The 21,454-nt window shown below is 42.8% G+C and overlaps 1 protein-coding gene across 2 annotated transcripts in view; it reads left to right on the top strand.

The window, feature by feature from the left end:
* CARPA (Carbonic anhydrase-related protein A) overlaps positions 1 to 21,454 on the top strand; it is a 74,934-nt gene that overhangs the window by 44,882 nt on the left and 8,598 nt on the right. For both annotated transcript variants that reach the window (XM_066298067.1, XM_066298066.1), the window contains exons 6-8: positions 6,264 to 6,330; positions 18,384 to 18,538; positions 18,795 to 18,926. In XM_066298067.1, coding sequence (XP_066154164.1) covers positions 6,264 to 6,330; positions 18,384 to 18,538; positions 18,795 to 18,926 — 354 coding nt within the window. The remainder of the gene's footprint in view (positions 1 to 6,263; positions 6,331 to 18,383; positions 18,539 to 18,794; positions 18,927 to 21,454) is intronic.

Below are 21,454 nucleotides of genomic sequence, written 5' to 3'. Positions count from 1 at the left end.
ATGATCAATATTCTCCTGGAGTGTTTCATTCCATGCGGCCTCAAGGCGGTGCCGTAGGCCACCCCAAGATGCTTGAAGGCCTCGGTAAATTTCGGAGACAGCGACTTATCACGTTCTAAAGATGCTCGATGGGTGTTAGGTCCGGTGGGCGTGCAGGCCAAGGCGGCTTTTCCAGTCGTGCTCGTTCCAGATACAATCGAGTAACGCTCGCGATGTGCGGCCGTGCATTGTCCCATCGGAAAGTTTCATTTGGTAAAATCCGGATGGAAGGCACTAGTACTGGCCTCAGGACGTTGTCAGCGTAGCATGTGACAAAAGCAAAAAAACCACTGGCGTTCTTTATTTTTGACCGAAGCTCTGATCATTTGGTATTCTGTTATGAAGTATTATTTTGCCAAAGTTTCAAGGTTTTGTTATTATAGTTGCTGAGTGGTGCATTTCATATGAAACCGAGAGGAATTTAACCACAGATTCTATTAACGAATGCTTAGTTTTTATTTTTGCTGAAGAACCGAGGTCTGCCCGTCGAACCCGTACGGCTCGGGCCCTCCTTTCGGACTTGGAGGGCGGACTCGCACGGTCGTGGCCCGGTCGGCCGCTGGTCCTCTAACTGGGCGTAGTATCATTATTTGGGGAATATTGCCCAACACTCATTGTGAATTATCTGTCGAAAGGCTCCGGTACCGCAGTCGCTCGCTTTTTTTTTAAGTTCTCCGGGATCTTAAAGGGACAGACTACGGATAGTGTCATTATCGTTTCTCGCTTACGTGCGTTAGCCGACACGGCCCGAGGGTTCCCTGCTGTAATTTTGCCATCTGGTGGAGTGAATCTGCGACTGCGCCGCTCAAATGACCCGAGGAGATTGGCACGAGCGTCTCTGAGCGTAACGACCCGCGTTCGAGTCCAGCGTAACACTTTGCCGTAAAGAACCCGAATCTAAGAGTTTAGTTTCTCTCTCTCTCGAGAGAGAGAGAGAGCGCGCGACTACCGGGCTCGGGCCAGGCGTCTGCGCAGCATCTGCACGTCTATGACACGTACCTCGACCTGACCCCAAATGGCATTTCCACAAGTATTCGATACAGAACCCGTGATCGATTAGGTACACGGTGATTTTTAAAGTGAAATCGAACAGTTCGGATTTAACTTTTAAATCTTTTCGCACAAAAATTTTAATGTGCGACGCGCATCTGGGTTACCTCGTATATAGCTTTAAATTTTGAAATGGGGAAATATTTTCCAGTAGTTTTACAGCCGACCATATGTCGTGTCCCGAGCCACAAAAGAAAGAAATTTAGGTTTGCATTTATAATCGTAACAGCCGTTTTACTTTTAACCGTATGCAATGACCCTCCGCAGCGGGAGTTTATAAATTATTTATGTCGAGGCAAAGCGGTACGTAAAGTGCATTTGAAAAACGTAGATTTGCCACAGGAGGCTTGCTTCCTTAAGGCGTGGAGGACAGGAAATTTTGTCAATCATGGAAAAAAAAAATCCGGGAGAATCGAGACCGTAGTCGAGGTCTCCTATGCAAAATTTCGAGACATTTGGAGCGATGAGTTCACATTAACGTCTCTTCGCCCAGGAGCCTCTTAAATCGCTCCGTGTGAACCTTTCAGACTATCTAATTAGGGTTATTTAAATTAAGGTATATCAAATTCCGCTTTCAGATCTGGGGGATGAGGGAATGCCACCAACCAAGACCCCCGACGGAACCGATCAAACATTATGAAAAAGCGAGGTCAAACAAAGTCGATAAATACTAGAATTTATTTTTAAGCCGCGAAAAAATAGAGATTTTTATAATCGTACATTAAGAAAAAAGAAAAAAATATCAGCTGAATGTACATCCCTAAGCGCCTCAATGGAGCGCGCTAGAGCTATTTAAACATAGCGGCCAAAGAGGAGTTTCGGGTTTTTGTTTCAGCGACGGTTAGTTAATTCTTCCAAATTTGACACATCAACTATCCTCAATGAAGGGATACTTTGTGCGTTACCGGTATAAAAAGATTCAAATCGGGGGCACCGCCATGAGGCTCATGGTAACGTTTTTTCCATTTTGTGTTAACTGCCGGCGATTTTTTTAAATTTCAACTCCATTTTTAGCGTTTAAGACTAATTTTGAGAACAAGAGGTGTTCTTGGAAAAATGCCCCTGTAGTAGTTTGCCGTTGCTTCGACACTTACCGCGGCCCTCCGAGTCACCCGGCCTAGATCCACTTGATTACCTTGCTTGGGGATGTCGTTCGAAATCATTTGAAAGTGAAGCTCATCTCCACCAAATGGTAACGGCGCTATCGGAATTCGCTCGAAACAAACCCGACGTCTCTGTTCATTATCGGCCTAGCGATAATAGCTGCACAGTCGCCGACCAATTTCGAATTGCTTCGGTGTTGGGAGCGACGAGTGTCGAAAGACCTGGAATTTCGAAACTGGACGAGTTACCGTTTTAAGACAAAGTACACCATGAATTAAACAGACAAATCCTAGACATTCTAGAAATTTTGGTTAAACTGGATCTCAGTATGAACGGAGTAAAATTTAAATAATCTGCGACTGGAATATTTAGAACGAGAGAGCAGAGAAGTTTTCAAATTTCTTTGGCTTTGGGCCGCGCGACGTGTCCGCTACAGTGCATTTATTAACTTATTTACATGGTGCTTTGCACCACTTGTCGAGCTTTAGCCGTGGAAAAGTAGAGGGCGGCACTGTAGGTATTTACCGCAGCTCTTAACCCAACATCCTTTACGTGCCTTTTCTCGCCTATGAAAAGTCAATCGTGCATAGTTAGGAAGATGGTACGCGTGTCTTTCGAGTTTCCTGGCGAGCTAATTTAATGAGGCCGGACTTCAAGATGGATCCGCTATGGGGCACTTAATAACGTAAATATTTGCAATGCGAAAGATTGAAAATGGTTCAAGGCGAAACTAAGACCTTAATACATAAAGCGATTAGGGTCGGGAGTTTTACTACAGAAACTGCAATCAAAGGGGTTGAGTGCCAGGTGATTTAAATTTGATTAACCCACGCCGGTTCGGGTTCAAAATAGGAGGAAAGGAGATCGGATTTGACGTATTGAAAAACGCCCTAAATCGACGTGATAAAACGGGTAGTTTCTGTAATTATGAGCGCGAACCAGAAAATTTAGACCAAATCTAGCGGCAAAGTGTTCACTTCATAGGCCAGTAAAAACACCGATAGGTCCACACAAATCCCCGTTATCGCCGGAAAATTTCAAGAATTTCAGCCGCAAAGTCCATTTTAAAAAGCGGCAAAACCTCAGGTATTTAATTTCCAAGCGATAAATTTAGCGGGCGGCAATTTTGTTTCGGTTTCTACGTGCGATCGAGCTCTGGTTCGTTTATGTTTGGTTTAGTTCAATATTTGCGTTTACCGTATTCGATATTTTCCGTGGAATTATTTGCCGCTCTCCCGGCCGAACCTCCCGCTAAATGTTTGAATGGGATCTGGATTATCTGCGAATTCAATTTCGAATTAGAAAACTCCCAACCCGCATGAATCTGTAACATTTTAACGGGAATGCCAATTCCAGAGAGCAGAATTGAAACAAAAACATATTGCAAATATTCATGCAGATAGGTCACATCGAATTTTATTTTTTTTCCTTTTATTCCGCGTGGTAATAGCAACTGAGGTGCTAATAGGGTCGAAGCTGTGGCCCATTCTCAGCTAAAATTGACTGCCGACCACGAGCACTTTTTACCGAGGGCCTGGGCGGAGATCTTTCTTGAAGTTTCGGTGGCTGCGCCACTGCCCGATAAAAACGCATGATGAGCCTTCTTTCAAACGAAACGTTGGAAAATGCGATCGCGGTACGCCGTTGAGTGGAGGACAAAAACCTTGCGAAATGCGAACAAAAATATCAGATTCGCATTTAAAAAATTCGACAGTATCGGCGTAAATAAGAAAACGAGCAGGGCCGTAATTGGGAAATTCAAGCTACGGCCTAAACCTGAGCATGCGGGCTATCCATCGGTTTTTGTTAAGTGGAGGGCATGTGCTTGCGTCGATTCAATGCTTTTCGAAAAATTACTGAAACGATCCCATTTCTTACCGAAACATCAGTAAGGGTCACCGTCCGCGCCCTCGGCGCGGACCGACTGTCACTCCCGGTTGAATTCGTCTGAGAGCAAGGAACGAATGCGTCTCAACGTTGCAGATTGTACCTCCGGAAAATTTCCAGCCGTTCGTAGTCCGTCTCTGGGCCCCGTCTAATTAAAATCCCGAAATAGGCCACATGCAGGAAAATCAGATACAAGTTTTAGTTTGGCTTAGTCACGGCATGGGGATGGGCAACACTTCTATCTTGTTTGCGAGTGTGTGTGCCCGACGAAAATTAATTTCACTTCAAGTCCGCCTAATAAAAACTGATTTTCCGGAGATATTTTCTCGTAATTAAGTTTCGCCACAACAACGTTGTAAAAGTGTAATTAGCAAATTGGCCTTGGCCGGGCCCATCGAGCCCAAGTTAATTAAGAAATTAAGTCCGTTTTTTATTCATAATCGCTGCAGTTGTAAATCCATCTCCCGAGATTTAAAACTTATTCCGGGACGAAAATTAAGCAGCACACGTGCATAAAATATACGGCGGGTCGTAATTTGCCAGGAAAGCGCAAAAAGGATTTTCATGGGAGGCTAAAAATGCATACCAGATGCACTTCGATCCGACAAATCCCTGGATATATGCTCTGGATATATGTTGCCAGTGGACGATGGCCACTGGTTCGGACCTACGATGCCGTGAAACCCGGTTAATGTGGACAAATATGGAGCGATATTTTCCGATGGGAAGATTTATTTCAAAAACGTACAATCAATGATTCATACGTGTGCTTGGAATGGCTGAATTGGTCATTATGAGAGGAAATATTTCGGAGCGATTTCTGAACTATCCGAATTTCCCAAAGGGTTGCCAAGGCAAGCTGCAGGAACTGTAAAACCCATAATTATCGAATTTGAGTAGGTGTTTCCAGTGCATTTCCTAAGCCTGCGAATGAGGTTTCCAGGAACCCCCATCAGAGGAAAGCAAATCAGGGACGTTTTCAGGACTTTCCTTGCAATTTCGATAAAAGGGTTTCGATAGAGCGAAATTTTCTTCAAGGCCCTTTCCCCAGTAATCTGATACAAGGATTACGACAGATCTTCCGTTATTAGTGTGCCGCACAACTACGTATTCCGCTCAATAAAATAAAACATTACGTGCAAAAGGCTAAGCCTTAAGGCTCTGGCGGTCACCCGTTTTTGAAAAATTCCAGAGGGTCAGTCGGCCTCAAAGAGCTCGAACGGAGCCCCTCCGAGGAGGTGAATCTTCCAGACGTCCGATTGGCTCCAAAATTGAAGCGAATGAGCTGTTCGGCTTTTCGCCGAATCTCCGCAAAGCTCCTTTTGATTCACGGATTTCCTCTCCAGAATACTAACGCGGTTTTCTTCACACAACGCAGACTACAGGAATTCTGTTCCTGGTCTAAATCGTTGGAAAAGGGCGGACGTTCCGAATTCCAAATTTTTCCACTCGGGATCGACTTCAACTTCGCCGAGTCCGGTCAAACCCCGGGCGCTCATGATCCATAAAGAAATTCTATTGCAGATCTAATGCGATCGGAATTAATTAGGTTCCATCCACCGAAAGTAATGTCCTTAATGGAAACTATACGACATTAAAACTTCCCATCCACTGTGCCCATTTTGCACTGCATTATGCCCTCTCATAAACATAAAACTAGATATTATCAGTTGTTACCTGAATACAGATGATAATGTATTCACAGCGCGGCTAAACGACATCGTGGGGGGATGTTTGGATAGGCCAAGCTCGTGCATTGGGGTAGTAAAAATGTAGCCTTCTTGTAGTCGAAATATTCAATTATTACCCGCTCTCACGTATAATGCGCATTGTAATCCATAACCCGTCGAGATCCTAGGTAGAGACAAATCCGCCCTAAGTTAGACGATTAAAATTAAAACAGGATTAGCAATTAGAACGAGGCGAAAACAGTGTTTAACGCCAGAGAGCAAGAGAATTTGGGCGGATTAAACTACTACTCGGTAGAGTAGTAAATCTAAAACGGCTTTGGAAGGGGTTGCTTTGTTCTCGTACACCTGTATTGTTTACTCTGGTATTAACTTCGTTGATCGATATATTTACATTATCATTAAATTATAAAATTTGAGAAAGCGAAACATTTGCCATGAATTTTTCAGTCGCCAGGAAATAAAGTAACGAATGTATTCTTGTCACGATTCCAGATTGGGGACTCGCCAGACGGGGAGCTGAGACTGATCACGAGCGTATTTAAAAGGGTGATGTATAAAGGTAAGTGTTTTCGTCCTTTCTAGGAGATTTCGATGCCCGAAAGGAGAAAAACAAATTAATACCCCCCCTCCCCCGTGTTTAATTTAATTAATTTTAATTTAATTTAATTTAATTTAATTTAATTTTTTCAGTTTTTCCAGGCACGCCTGGAACTGTCGCGGATATATATATTTTTTTTAATCTCAAAGCGGCATTTTCGTGCATAACGATTAAGCCGTGAGTAAAGCATACGTGTGTGAATACCAAACGAGTTCGTACAGAGTGGTCCAAATTCGAAGACTAATTACTGCGATCTCGGGCTGGACGAACTGCATCTATCCCAGTTTCTCTGTTATTTATTGATTTTGATCCGTTTCTCGTCCCTTTCCGTCTTCCTAGTTGCTCCCACAGGAAGGTGCCATTCCGCTCCGCTGAGGTACCCGCGATCAATCCAGGACCCATACGAGGAGTTCCTGGGGCCGACAAACAGTGCATTCAATTTTTTCCCGTGATTCAAATTAGTTCTCGGGATGAGCTTTGGACAGGACATTCGTGTTGCGTCATAAACTCCGTTTCCATGAGCACTGTTAGGGTTTATAGTAACTCAACCTGAACGCACGCGATAATTACAAAAATCCGAATTGCTGTTTCTTGTTGCATCTAATACACCATAAATTTCATGCTAGTGGATGCCGAAGGTGTCATAGTCATAAGCCGATTGTTTTGGGTAAAGCCGTTTTGCCTTCGTTCCTCTTTTGGCTGCTTTGCGGGCTTTTTCGTCTTTATCTGCTTACGCAGCGAGCTTTTTTCTAAGTAATCTTGCATAATGAGATTAGTGCCGTTGTTAGGAGTAATTTAGTAACTATGAAAATTTGTATCATGATCCGCTTGCCTGGTTCGCACGTGGATACGTCAGCGCAATTCAATATGTGACGGAATGTTTCCCGTCAACCGTCGAGCATAACTGTAGTTTAATGGAAACTCCATTAGACTAACAACATTGATGATATTGCGTTAATCTCACTCCGATTGTTTTTGTTCACGTTTCGCTGGGCCCTATTGGTTATTTTAGGTGCATAAAATTCCTTTTTTTATGCCATTTTGCCCCATGTACTCTGCGTAGGGAAGCTCAAAATTAATGATTTTATGGTTGGGCACTAAACCTGCTTAAAGTGTTTTTTTTTTTATTGAACACTCTGTGTATTAACAAATGCACCAAATGGCCATTAAAATTCCTTTGAAATGAAGCGTCATGCTGCCACGCCCAAAACTCTGTGTGGTTTCTTCGCATAGGAATATTTTCAGTTTATGCTGAAGACGACCGTGGATGGCTCATGCAGCTTCAAGGAAGTGTGACGCATACGTTGTGGTACCGTGTGTACCCATGGGCCAACCCATAAATATCGGTCGCGCAAATACTTAATATTTCCCAAATAAGGTGCAGTTTTGTGTGTGGCCTCCATGCCAACAAATTGAACATGATGATCGAGCCGCATTTACCAAGGAGCGTGCAGTGGCTCGCGTTCGGGCCGGTGTCACGGACAACGATTTAAGTTTTCCGATGTATGTTGCAAAACAAATGTGCATTTTTTTTTTCGTCTCGAGGAAAATCTTCAAAAGACACCCAGTCTGATGGTCTGGCGATCGGACAATGTGGAATTTTCCCGGGGCGCCAACCCACTAAAATCGTCGGGTTTCCATTCTCGTAGTCTCCACCGATCTGGACCTGTCCCTGGGGGGGATAAAACCTCAGTATCGAGAAGACTTAAAAATATGGCTGTTGCGTTGCTCTGGTCCAGTTTATTTGTTGTCGTCATAGTTTTTCGTCATCTCAAGGGGGTGGGGGTATCGCATTTCCGTGGTGCGGCACATTCCTTTCCTTGAATAGATTCGAAGTTGTTGTCCCTTGTGTGTGGCACGCTCCACGCGTTCCTTTTCTTTGACCATCGCAGAAACAGTATTATTGCAACGGTCCCACCTTGCTTTGCATTCCAACATCCCGTTGATGAGGGATGTTGAAATCAGGTTGTCTACACATCGGATTAGGATCTCTCTTTGACTTTGGTGTAGCGGGCATGGGACAATACAGTGCTCTGCGGTGTCGACGACTCCGCAATCCGGACCCGTCTTCCCGATTCTATATGTGTAGCTTTCGAAGCTACCGCGACCGCTGAGTTAGATACCGTGCGGTTCTTAATTCCCTCTCCCCTGTTAACTGTTTGACAAATTAACATTTTAAAACGATTAAAAGCCGTATCGAGTAAGAAAAAAAATATTATATTCTGAGCTTTGTTTATTTTTGTAAATGCTGCTTACGTCACCAGCAGGGCAAAACTGCCGATGTTTAAAGATTTAAATAAGGATCAAATTGTACAAGTAGTCAAAATTATTTCAAAACCACATTCAATGGTGTAATCCGATTTAAAATCGATAGATTAGTTTTGGAGAAAAGAGGCTTTAAATTTATTTATTTTAATATTTATTATTATTAAATTGAAAGAAAAAATTAACGTAAAAAACGCAATAGAAATTAAGTTTCATCGTACATACAGAATAAAGAAACTACTTTGTTGTTCAATGCTTTCCTTTAGACGCTCAAGAACATCTGAGTGTGTTATCCAGCATAGCTATGCAACCATCAGCCCCTTTTCTTGATGGGAGCTTTCTAGGCCAAGGGGGACGTTACTGACGAGTAAAAACGTTTATTATACAGTACCTTTTTTGCTGCTGTGCCAATGGGGTTTTAGTGAGTGCAAGCAAAAGGCAATTAGGCGATTGATAAGTGCGAGAGAAACGGGCACGAAAAGGGCTTGTTTTTCAATTAATGCGTCGTAAAAATAGCATTTCCATTGTGGCGTTTGTAGAGGTAAGGCTACATTCATGGAATTTGTTATGGAAGAACGCATTCAAATTTGCATGGATGTGCGCAATTTGCGTCCTCCACAGTAACATAGAACTGCATCTCTCCTCGGATCAAGGCGTACTGCTTGCGAGTCAACGACGCTAGCCGAACGTCGACGGTGGAAGGGGAAAAAGTAGTCTGTCTCCCTCACACTTATCAATCGCCTGATTGCTTCCTGCTCGCACTTCGTAAAACTCCACCTACATAGCGGGTAAACAGGTACTGACTTTATTTAACACAGTAGCTGCTTCCGCTACAGTTCCAAATGCAATCAAGCTCATGAAATTCTATTTTATCGAATTAATATCGACCTCTGTTCATTTTTTCTCATACCCTGTTCGAGACCGCAAAATCCTGTAGGAATTTTCCAGAAATTAAACAGCAACAAACCCTCTCCGCCCTGCACGACCTGAGCTTTTATCTACGCGCACAAAGCCCTTTTTCTCGCCCGCAATTATTTCTCTCCCTGCGATTAAGTACTTGAAATTTTAATTCGTTGAGCCTAGACAGCAAACAATACTCTTCAGGCAGTGGAGAGTTTCAGCAACACGAGCAAAGTTTATTGTCCCGCTGTTAGTGTAATGCATTATATCATTTAGTGTACTCAAGAGAGCAACTACGAGAACTCACATGAGCCCGCAATGCACCGTTATGTTTAATCAACCAAATACACACTACGTGAGCAGGTGTTAATCCTTGGAGATTAGACGGTTGTATTGTCAAGTTGCCGCGGTTTCAATTTAGCCAGCTGCTTGCGAAAGCTCGTGTTAATAGACCCAACAATAGGGTGGTTTTTCCATAAAATTTGACCCACCTCTTGAGGCCCTGAGGGCGCCCGACGTGATCGTATTAATTAATCAAAATACATCTATCGCGGACAGACTATTGACCTGAGCCAATTCAGTCCACCTATGCATACAAAGGGCCCCGGCATGACATTACAAATTGAACCAAACACTCCGGGGAATATCGATGTCAAAGCATATTCAGCACGGCAATGCATCATAATATTTAGCGTAAGCTCACGTAGTATACCTTTTGTTGGTTAACGTAAGCCGTAATTAACTCGAAGCCAAGTGGCCACTTTAATTAAGGGCCGAGACTGTTTTTGTCAGGCAGAGGAGCGTTTTGCGACCACGAACGATTTGAGACGAATCATCCGGCAACGCACGGTATTCGATGCTCAGGGGCACTGTATGCGCAGCTTGAGGCACTTTGAAGATCGCGAAAAAATCCAGCGAAGGGGCACCGTGGCTCGAAATTTGGAAGAGGCGCTTCAAACCCGTTTGCGCAAGCTTACGGAGCGCGTCAAGAGCTAAGCATAAATCGTGCTTTTCGGCCAATTGCTGTGAGGGGATTTTACAGAATCAACCGAATATCTCAGGAACAGTCGGAAGCTGCGATGGAGAAGTTCAGTTTTTCCTTTCACATTTTTTATCCATTCTGCCAATTTATTTATTCTCGTTTCTATGAAACTCTCGACCAGTTTTTGTATTAAAATGTTCGTTTTCCACGGGGCCGTCTGATATTCATATGTTGATTGCTTTGGTTTTCCGCCTGATTAACTCCACTGTGCGGTTTGCCTTGCATCTCTTACAACGTCATTTTGCCTTCCACCAATTGTTATTTCCCCCTTTCAGTTACAAACTAAGGTTAATGACCTGTGGGAGGTACTCCCCCCCCCCCCTTCATTGGAAATTCCGGGAAAAACTTCAGAAAAAAGGTACTCCTTAGGGTCTCCATTATTATTTTCGCGCTGTTGAAAATTCGTGACCTTCCCCTATCCCTCTTATATACAAATAATTACAGAACGCCCTCGTCTATATCGTCAAAATTTAACGTTTTTGCCTATTGTTGAATCTTTATACAGCTTTCCTGGCGTGGATAGCAGTCTCGTGTTTCCATTGGTTTTGTTTCGACTCATGCATCCAAACCAACCTGAAGTGGAAATCTATTCCATCCAATTCCTAGTGTGATCCGATCTATGCTCGACTGTGGAGATTTATTGCGGAATCTGTTAAACTAACAGAAATGCCACGCTTACATGAACCCCCACTTTGGATTCGATTGTTTCAGCCTATTAACCGTTTGTTTGATAATATCTCATATTAAGAGCGTGGAAGCGCAAAAGCATCAATCCTATTTAGTGGCTGTTTTCACGTTGATTATGCAGACAAGGTCGATAATTACACTTCGATTTAGCGCTAAAGGCACATTTTCTTGAAACCTGCGGTAAAGGAAAATACCACATTAGGGTATCCGCGTTTAAATCCGCTTATTTAATGCAAGGTGGAAAATGGATGAACAACGAAAAACGAAATCGTTGTAAAAAATGTTACGTGGGTAGTTCCAGAAGTACTCAACCTAACATTTAAAGAAAACGAAAATTAGTGAGCGTTACGTTATTTATCGACATAGTCACCTTTTAGATGAGCACATTTTTCATTTCTACACTCTGTTCATAGTAAGAAGCTGCGAATGCTTCAACATAGACGTCAACCTCAGACTCCATTTTGTCCCCATTGGCAAATCTTTTCCCACCGATCCACATTTTCAAATTTGGAAATAGAAAATAATCTGAATGGGCTAAATCTGGCGGATAGGGTGGCTGAGGAAAAAGTTCGAAACCAAGTTGAGTGACTTTGGCCATCGAGATGAAACAAGACTTTTTTCTAATTTGTTCGCTCGAACGCCACAATAAATTTACATAATATTCTTCGTTTATTGTTTTTCCTTTCGGGGGATAGTCAGTAACAATTATTCCACGTGCGTCTCAAAAACTGACGCCATCACCCAATTGGGTCGACCACTGCGGAACCCATCTTGGCAGCTGGTACGACCGCGTTTAAACTCTGCCACCCAACATTTTACTGTTACCAGCAAAAGATCAGATTTCTCCAGAACAGAATCTAACTCCGCTTTGATGTTGGACGGACTAAGACCCTTCAAATTAAATTATTGAATCACGTGTCGATGACCAGTTTTTTCCGTATGTAGATTTCTGAATAGCCGTAGAACGATCGCTCGGCACGGTTCAAAACGTCTACTTAAATGCTCCTACACTAGAATGAGGACAAAGAGTTTTTAATCAAAACGGGATAAATACCTTTGTGAAGCCATAAGGGACGCGTGTCTTAGAAACAGGGTGGCTCCCTCAGTGGAACAAGGAGGGACCCGAGTCTCGCCCTACTCATCCCCACGAAGGTTTGAGAGGAGTCTTTCTATGATCCAAGGGGAGTGACAAGAGTAAAAATAAAAACACGGCTGATTTTGCACCGCAACGAGGGATGCGAGTTCTGTCCAGGTGCTGAACAATCCCTCGCTGTTGCGACAATGAAACATTTTCCCGAAACTCACTGAACAGGAAAATGCCACATTGAGATTTCCGAGATTAAATCTGTTTATGCAATTTGGAGTGGGATGAGAAGAAACGATGAAAAACACAAAATCGTCGTAAAGAATGTAAGCGGATTTTCTCCCTACAATCGGCTTAAGAGCCCTTAGTCTGACCAGAAATATTGTTCAGTAAATAGCGAGACGTCGGATATGTTTCTTTATTTGACGTTTTGCTTTGGACATAAAATGCGGAAATCCATCAGACATTTTTAATGAAATTGATCAAACTGGAACGTGTCGCGTGCTTTGTCGTGCAGGCGCACTCGCTGCGCCGAAACGACCGAAAATAATCATAATAATTTTCAATTTATTTAAAAGACACAAAATCGCGATCATCCATTTGAAAAACCGAATATGTGGAGCGTTCCCGAGCGGCGGAAACATGGCGAGAAAATAAATCACGATCTTATAAACATATTTTTAAAATATATTCACTGGCTCGGCAGTATATGGGAAACTCCGAGTTTTGCATTAGTCAGATTGCTCGCGATCCATCTGCCAGATAATGGCCATCATTTTTAAGAAGGTCGGATCCCGAACGAACACCATCATTTGTAAAGGATGACGTGATGCTATTTATTCCTTTGACAAAGCGTTAGTGCTCCGATGGAAGTGTACCACCGCAAAACGCTAATGCAGAGCTTTTGTCAAATGTTTAGAGCGGACTCCCCTCCAAAAAAAAGGGATTTGGTCTCGGCATTCGAATCGTCTCATAAACCACTCCGACCTCCTCTAAATAACGAACCTCGACACCTCAAATATAAATTTCGCTCGATTTGATTTAAGCGGGGAAACAGGGCTGGTCGTACGAAAACAAGCAGCCCCTTTCATTAGGGTAAAAGTGCCGCCATACTCGCACGCGATGCTTCAACTAAATGCCGTGTAATAAATAATATACTCGAGATTTCTTGCGAATGCTATAACAAATGTGGTCGTATGTAAACGTAGCGTGACCGATGGAATCGTATCACGCCTATAATTTCCTATTAATTACTGGCGTTGCCTCTGGAATTGCTCTTGCCGTTTTCTGGCCTGTTCCAAAGCATACGTCCCAGGAACGGCACAACATTCTTATGAATCAGAAGCCGACGGACGGGAATTCCACTCAAATTTGAAACGATCTTCCTCTAGGAGCAGCGAGGATGACTGCGCGATTGAAATACAGTGAAAGTCGTGAATAACAAGTCGCATATAGCGACGGAAATTCGAACGTTTGGTTGGATTTGCATTTACCCCATTGTAAAAAGGTCGCTTTTAACGTCCGCAAAAAAGACATTTTTGGTGGTTTGCTGGCAATGCCGGCATTCTTTGAAAAGTCATTCAAAGAGTGAGCGACATTTTTTTTTGTAATGGCGCCTTTAGCGGCTTTATAGACAAATCTCGGGTTATTATTTTTTTTAATATACATATTCGACACCCCTATGTAAGGTTGCGGTTTTTCTGCGATTTGTATGTAAAGCCGCTAACGTACCGCATTTTTATGAGTATCGCCCCTGCGGAATTTCTAATTCAACGAAACAGTCTCGAATTTCTTCAGTACCTTTTCCGTTGCTATGCATACAGAGTATTAGCGAGTGCGAGGGAAAGGCAATTACGCGATTGGTCAGTGCGAGGGAGACAGGCCACCGTTTCCGCTTCCGTCGTCGCCGTTCGGCTAGCGTCGTTGACTCGCGAGCAGTACGCCTTAACCTGAGTGGGGGCGCAGTTCTATTTGGTTTTGGAAGACGCAAGTTGCGCACGTGCATGCGAAGTTGAGTGCCTTTTTCCATAACAAATTCCATGATAAATTTGAGTGTAGCCTCACCTCTACAGACGCCACAGTAGAAACGCTATTTTTACGACGCACCAATTGAAAAACGAGCCCTTTTTTGTGTGCCCTTCTCCCTCGCACTTATCAATCGCTCAATCGCCTTTCGTTTGCACTCGCTAAAACTCCACGTGCGTAGCAGCGAAAGAGATACTCTGCGTTGCAATTATTGTAAATGGCCAAAAAATCAATAATTTTGAGCCATTTACCGACACTCAGCAACAACCACTGCCACAAAGATTTGCTGATTTACGCCATAGTGTCTGAGCTTTTCGTGCGTCGACATTTTCATTTATTTTTGTGTCGGCAAACAGCCCAGAGAAATTAATTTTTTATAGAAGAGTGTAGAGAGAACAGGTATTATCCGAAAAGTTCCTGAATTATGAACGAGGACTCTATAAATTAGAGACGGTGTTCATTGCAAGCGTTCAGTTTGTTTGCGTTATTGCAAGTTTGTTATGTTTTAAAAAATAACTTCGAGAAAAAGAAAAGTTCTCCAAACTCGAAGCGGACGAAAGCAACAATCTCGTTGGAGACGAGTTGGAGGAAAGGGTGCGACGCGAGACGAGTTTCTTCCACCGCCGCTACAACGCAGTGACGAGTAACGCGGGGTACCGTTGGGGAGGGAATGGCTCATTCTATGCGTGAAGCAGCGAGGGAGGCGAGGTTCGTGCGGACTTGAAATGTTATATTGAGCCTCCCGTGAAGTGAACAACAGCCCGCTGTCAAGAGCAACGAGCGTTGTTGTAGCTTTGCGGCCGGTACCAAGAGCAACGCGCGGCATAGGACCTTAACGATCTATTGCCCTTCGAAATGGGCCGGAAAAGTAAAACAAACCCCGTTGGGGGGGATAAGGTCACCGTCTCCCCCGTGGAAGCTAAGAGTTAAACAAACAGCTTCGATCCGTTTGTGCGTAAAATGATAAATGACGCGGTAGTTCTCCCGAAAGAAAATTCCTCAACGGGCAAGTTATAACGAAATAAACAGCTAAACCAATTTGGGAACCGTTACATCTAGCCTAATGGAAAATTGTTTTCGAAAACAAACGATACGTAAAACGGCACATCCCCAAAATCGGCCTATTATTTACCATCCGCGCCGAAGCTGTGCAAACCGAAATCCCGATTTAACGCCGGCTTATATTCCGCCATTGTTAACAATCATCTAACAAGTAAAACCGACCTCGATAGTCGTTTACCCCGACCGTTCTCCCTTTTCGCACGATCCGATAACCGTCCGTAATTAATAATATATAACACGATGACAATTCATTTAACTTGCGGCATTGTTAACCCGCCCGCTATCTATACAAATGCAAATGCCGAAGTTGGCCAACTCGGTAAATCAATGGAATTATACGTTTCGGGAAAATTGGAAGCGAACCAAACTAATTTTCGTTAAATCAGCGCCTATTCGAAGGTGATTCCGGATTATGGAAATAAAGCTGGGACTAATTGACCAAAAATATCAAGAGAACTCGTTTCGGATGTGAACTTTTCAATCCCTAACTAACCCCAAGCAGTCCCGCGTCGAGGTGATTTTCCATTAGGAGATGGTTGAAATGTGGGGCAGCATCTAAAACCCGGTGGATTAAATAATTAAAACGCGGTTCATATTTAAGCGTCGCGAGTCCATAAATCGAGGCTGCTGCCGTTATCCGACGCCGCCGACGCCACGTCTCTATCTGGCAGTAAATCACAACATCGCAGCGCAGATAGCGACGCTCTTAGGCCCCAAATAAACAACACGATGACTCCAACTCGCCGGATGCTGTTTTTCATCATTCGCACGAGTGCCTTTTTGGATGGACCCAGTTAACGATAACGCAAACGTTAGTGGTGTTTATTTTACACAACGGTTTTTTCCATGAAAGAGTGGAAAGTCGAGAGGCATAAATGAGAATCTCCCTACTGAAAGCCGATCAATAAAACAACAAAAATAACCATTAAAATGTAGAACGGGCGACAATGTAATGAAAAACAACGACACCATTCCATCGCAAGATGGAGGCCTTGATGCCGGGGAATCACGCACGTTGCCTTTTGAAACGGAATGATACTTGCACGTACATTATTAGCCTGCTTCGGTTATTATGTCGCACGAACGGTATTATGCATAGAAATGCTCGTATATTTACTTCTGCCTCCACTTGGAAAGGGAGGAATGGAAGCTAAATGTTGTAGACGAACGAATCGCCACATAAAGCTCGGAGATACCTCAATTTCACCGCCCAAAAATTACTTCCAGGCTTAGAAATTAGTAGGGTTCTGAGAATGGCGCTGTTTTACCTTGGGGGGAAATGTGGACCAATTATATATCAATCAAGCCTTTATACAGGATGGGGTTTTTAAAAGTACCAATGTCGATATCTTGAAAATTAAGCTGGCGATGCCCTTTCTTGGTCTGTATCGTGTTTTTCGTAAGTCCCGGTGGACGAAAATCAAGAGGTGTCAGATCGTGCGATCGTGAAGACCGCGGAATGTATAAATATGTTATATTTCGTGTTTATATAATAATAATAGATCGTGATCAATTCCTGAAATTCTGAGTTTAAGAGAGAATAAAAGGAAATAATCCGTGGTAATTAACTGGAGTAACAGAAATACTATATTTTCTCGGCCACATCGGTTTAAATGCCATTTCTCCCCTGCGCAGACACGTCCTATACAGAAATGTGGTCCGTATCTATGTTGATTTATACCCCGGACAATAATGAAATTATATTTATGTATATTTTGTCCTACTAATATCGCTTTTAATTATGAACTAATCGGGAAACAATGTATTGATGCTGACAGTAAATTATCGCATGCAACAATTTAAATATTAAATCATGCGATTTCAATTGAAATTATTATACGAAAAGTAGTTTTGATATTCGCGATGGGCGCTAATACTACGAGGTACGACTCGATGTTTCGCCGCAGCCGTTCAAGTCGGCTTTGTGCACGACAGGTGGCGCTGATTGAATATTTTTTTGCAGGTTACATTATACTTGCCGATTTGCGCTTGCGTTCGCTTGTGGAAAAAATGACCTTCCAGGGCTCAATATAAAGTGCTGAAGGGCTTCATATTAGGAGCCCATTAGTTACGTGCGATATCACAACAAGCGACATCCAGAAACAATTAACGCGGCTCGAGGGGTGATCCCCGGTTCATTTATCATATCCGCTATTTGGCGTCTATCACGATGCCGGAGACATTTCTCGAAGATGTTGCCTTCGCTAGTTGGAAATGCAGTTACTATTGTATGTATTCGCCTAATGGAATCCAGATTCTTCGTCCTGGAATCCTGGACTAGGAAATTTAATGGTTTCTCTTTCCGGAACTAAAAAAATGTTTATTAAAGCATGGTGTACAGAATTCCAGAAACACTCCCTTGTAACCATTAGTCAAACAAAGGAACATAACAGAAAATTGGCTTGACAATTCTTCCCCTAATAGCTCAGTCTAACAAACGTTTAGCATATAAATAGGCCATTTTGTTATGCCAACTTTTCATTTGCCTGCGGAGTACGATCCGAGATAACGTCCTATACCGTTCTTAATGCAACTTATTCACTGCGAAATTTATTCATAATGTATAAATATTTTTTCCGTTACGTTTCCAAAACGGCGGTGACCATTAAGACGTGCGTGCGAACACCATTTAGATGAGCTTTTGGGATTGATCAAAACTTACGAGGTTAAAAGAGCTTAAAGGAAACTATAGTTGGAAAAACTGAGATTAAAAAAGTTTCGAGGAAAAACATTCCGTGTAAACTCCGCGCAGTATCAAAGCACAAACATTATGCAAATGAGGGCTTTTAGAGAGATTTTATTAAATTTGCTCTCGATTCTTCGTGACTTTTTAACGTTTTCTGGAGACTAATTCTGGTCCTTCTTTAATAAAAATCTCTTATTTGTCTCCGCGATAATTAGTCGACGATTTTTATGAGGTCTAGACTAATATCTTTCTTCGACTTTCAGGCGCCTCCACCCCAGTTAGGCACATTTCGTTGCGGGCCCTCCTGCCTAATACAGAACTCTTCATGACATACGAGGGATCGACGACGCATCCGGGTTGCTGGGAGACCACGGTGTGGATCATCCTTAATAAGCCCATTTATATTACCAAGAACGAGGTACGAGTCAGCTATGTCTGTAATCTATGGTGGCAATTAGCTAAAAAGCCGGTCCTTTTGCTTCCGCCTCAGGATAAGATTTAGCTGCAAATAATAAGACCCAATATGGGTGTATTTAGGTCCATAAATTTTCCCTAATTCAGATTTACTCACAAGCGCGAAAATATTGAGGAACTTGTATCAACTTTAACGTATTTTACAGCTCTATTGAATTTTTACGTATTTTATAGCTCTATGACCTTTTTGTATTTTGCAGCTCTATCAATTGCGTAAGCTAATGCAGGGTTCGGAAGAAGCCCCAAAGGCGCCTCTGGGGAATAACGCACGTCCTATTCAACCCTTACATCAGAGGACCATAAGAACGAATATAAATTTCAAAAACGCAGAGGTGAGTCATAGTTTACGAGATTATGTAATTTTTCTTTATCCATTTGATATATCGATGTTTCGTATTAAGCGACAAATAATTGTTTCCCAACCTATGAGCCCCATAAGGCATTTCCTGAAACAATAACCCTTGACCCTTACTTGACAAAACATCATAAAATATTTCGTTGGTTTGAGCTTATTAAATTTTCCTGTACAAAGCTGTGTGGTGAAAATTGCACTTCGTGGTAATAACGGGTGTTTAGGGTGGAAATGTGTACAGGGTGTTCCACGCAGCCAGGTTGATATAGGGTGGGCCAACTGCCATGGTGTATAATTGCTGTCCCGTCAACGCAGAGTTGCAAGATCGACTAAAAGTCGCCGAATTTCATGGAACATAGAATTGAAAATTGCTCGCAATTTTGGCAACGAAATACAGAGGAATCGACAAAATCTCAAAAAAAACTTAAATACATAATTTTATCTCGTCTTTTGGGCCTACACACCGAGGTTAACAAACTTTCTTGTGGGGTTTTAGGGTTGTTTTTGGGATACTAGACGTAATTTCAATTTTCTTAAACACGGACCTAACATTTTGTGGTATTTTCGAAATATCACGTGATTCCATTTGTAAGGTATTCTTGTGTTTCGCCTTTGTACATCACTATTTTTTGGTAATATACCTGGCGTGGCTGGATTTTAATACCTCGAAACGATTTTTTCGTTTTTGTAAAATTGACTGAGGTGCTTTATTTAACAATAAAATGAATTGCTTACTAAGTTGTTCCTGAGTTTACTGTTACGAGATCGAAAAAACGAATTAGGGGTGGTACCCAAAGTCCATGCGGCAATGCCACTCTTCAAAAATCCCCCTCGGTAGAACCGAGTTGCGAGGGTGGTGGGAAGTGAAAGTGGAGGCAGGAGAAAGCATACTTACTAGGTGCGCAACTAAGTTTCCGGGTTTCACACATGGATGGCGCTAACGACACGTGTAATCGACATAATGGCGGAAACTGTGTTTTGTTAATGGCTTAGAGAGTTGTTATCAATAACCAGTTGAAATATCAACATTTAACGCAAAGTCATTTTTTCTAAGACCGAAAATGTCGAATTTCGTGATAAATAAACAACATTTGCGGGAGACTTTGCTTTTCTGCTTTAATTTGAGAAGAAATGCAGCTGAAGCACGTCATTTGCTTGAGGAGGCCTACGGCCAACATGCACCATCGAAAACTACTTGTGAAGATTGGTTTAAGCGCTTCAAAAGTGGCGATTTCGCCATCGAGGACAAGAAACGCTCCTGAAGACCAAAATCAATTGAAGACGCCGATCTGCAAGCGTTGTTGGATGAAGACGATACACAAACACAAGACCAACTTGCTGAAGCATTAAACATGATTCGCCAAGGTGTATCCAAACGTTCGCATGCCATGGGAAAAATTCAAAAAGAGGGAAAATGGATGCTGCATGAGTTGACTGAGAGACAGACTGAAAATCGGAGAACCACTTCCGAAATTTTGCTTTCACGGCATAAAAGAAGGAGCTCCCTACACCGGGTTGTTACTGAAGGGGAAAAATGGATATACTTTGAGAACCCAAAACGCAAAAAATCATGGCCTTCACCTGGCGGAACATGGACATCGACCAAATCGTTTAGGAAAGAAGACAATGCTCTGCGTTTGCTGGGACCAAAAAGGAATCGTGTACCATGAGCTACTAAAACCGGGAGAAACTGTCAATGGGCATCGCTACCGACAGCAACTAATCAATCTGATTCGTACATTGCTCGGAAAACGGCCAGAATGGAACACGAGGCACGAACGAGTGATATTGCCGCACGACAACGCTCCAAGCCGTTGCATTTCCATCGTCCAGGACGCCACCAAAACGCTGAAATGGAATCCGCTGCCGCACCCGCCATATTGACCAGACCTTGTCACCCTTCGATTTTCACTTGTTCCCATCGATGGCCCGTGGCTTGGCAGGGGGGCTACATTTGGGCAATTTCGAGGAAGTGCAAAATTGGTTGGACGAACGGTTTCGGTCCAAAGACGCGTCATTTTATCGTCGAGGTATTTATGTATTGCCAGAGATGTGGCAAAAATGTGCAGACAGAGAGGGACGATACTTTGAATAAAGCATTTTTTGTGTTTCCCTTAAAATTTTCCATTCTTCATTGATCAAAAAAATCCGGAAACTTAGTTGCGCGCCTAGTATACAGGGTGAGTCGGGAGGATCGTGCCAAACTTCAGGAGCGTGTTGTACATGAAAAATAAATGTAAAAAAACTCAAATGTTGTTATCCGATTTTCGTTTGTTTACAAGTTATAGCGTAAATAAATTTTTTTAACTAGGATTCTATTTACCATAAACGTACCTTTCCTGGACGGTGGATTGGTCGTGGTGGCCCTATTAGTTGGCCTCCAAGGTCTCCAGACCTAACACCACTAGACTATTGTTTGTGGGGTTGGTTTAAAACTGAAGTGCACAGAGTAAAAGTGGACACTCAAGATGCACTAATTCAACGCATTAGAAATGCTGCAGCTGCTAT

This window comes from Euwallacea fornicatus, chromosome 30 (genome assembly GCF_040115645.1).
Source record: "Euwallacea fornicatus isolate EFF26 chromosome 30, ASM4011564v1, whole genome shotgun sequence".
Classification (NCBI taxonomy): Eukaryota; Metazoa; Arthropoda; class Insecta; order Coleoptera; family Curculionidae; genus Euwallacea; species Euwallacea fornicatus.
This window is presented reverse-complemented; position numbering and strand designations above follow the sequence as displayed.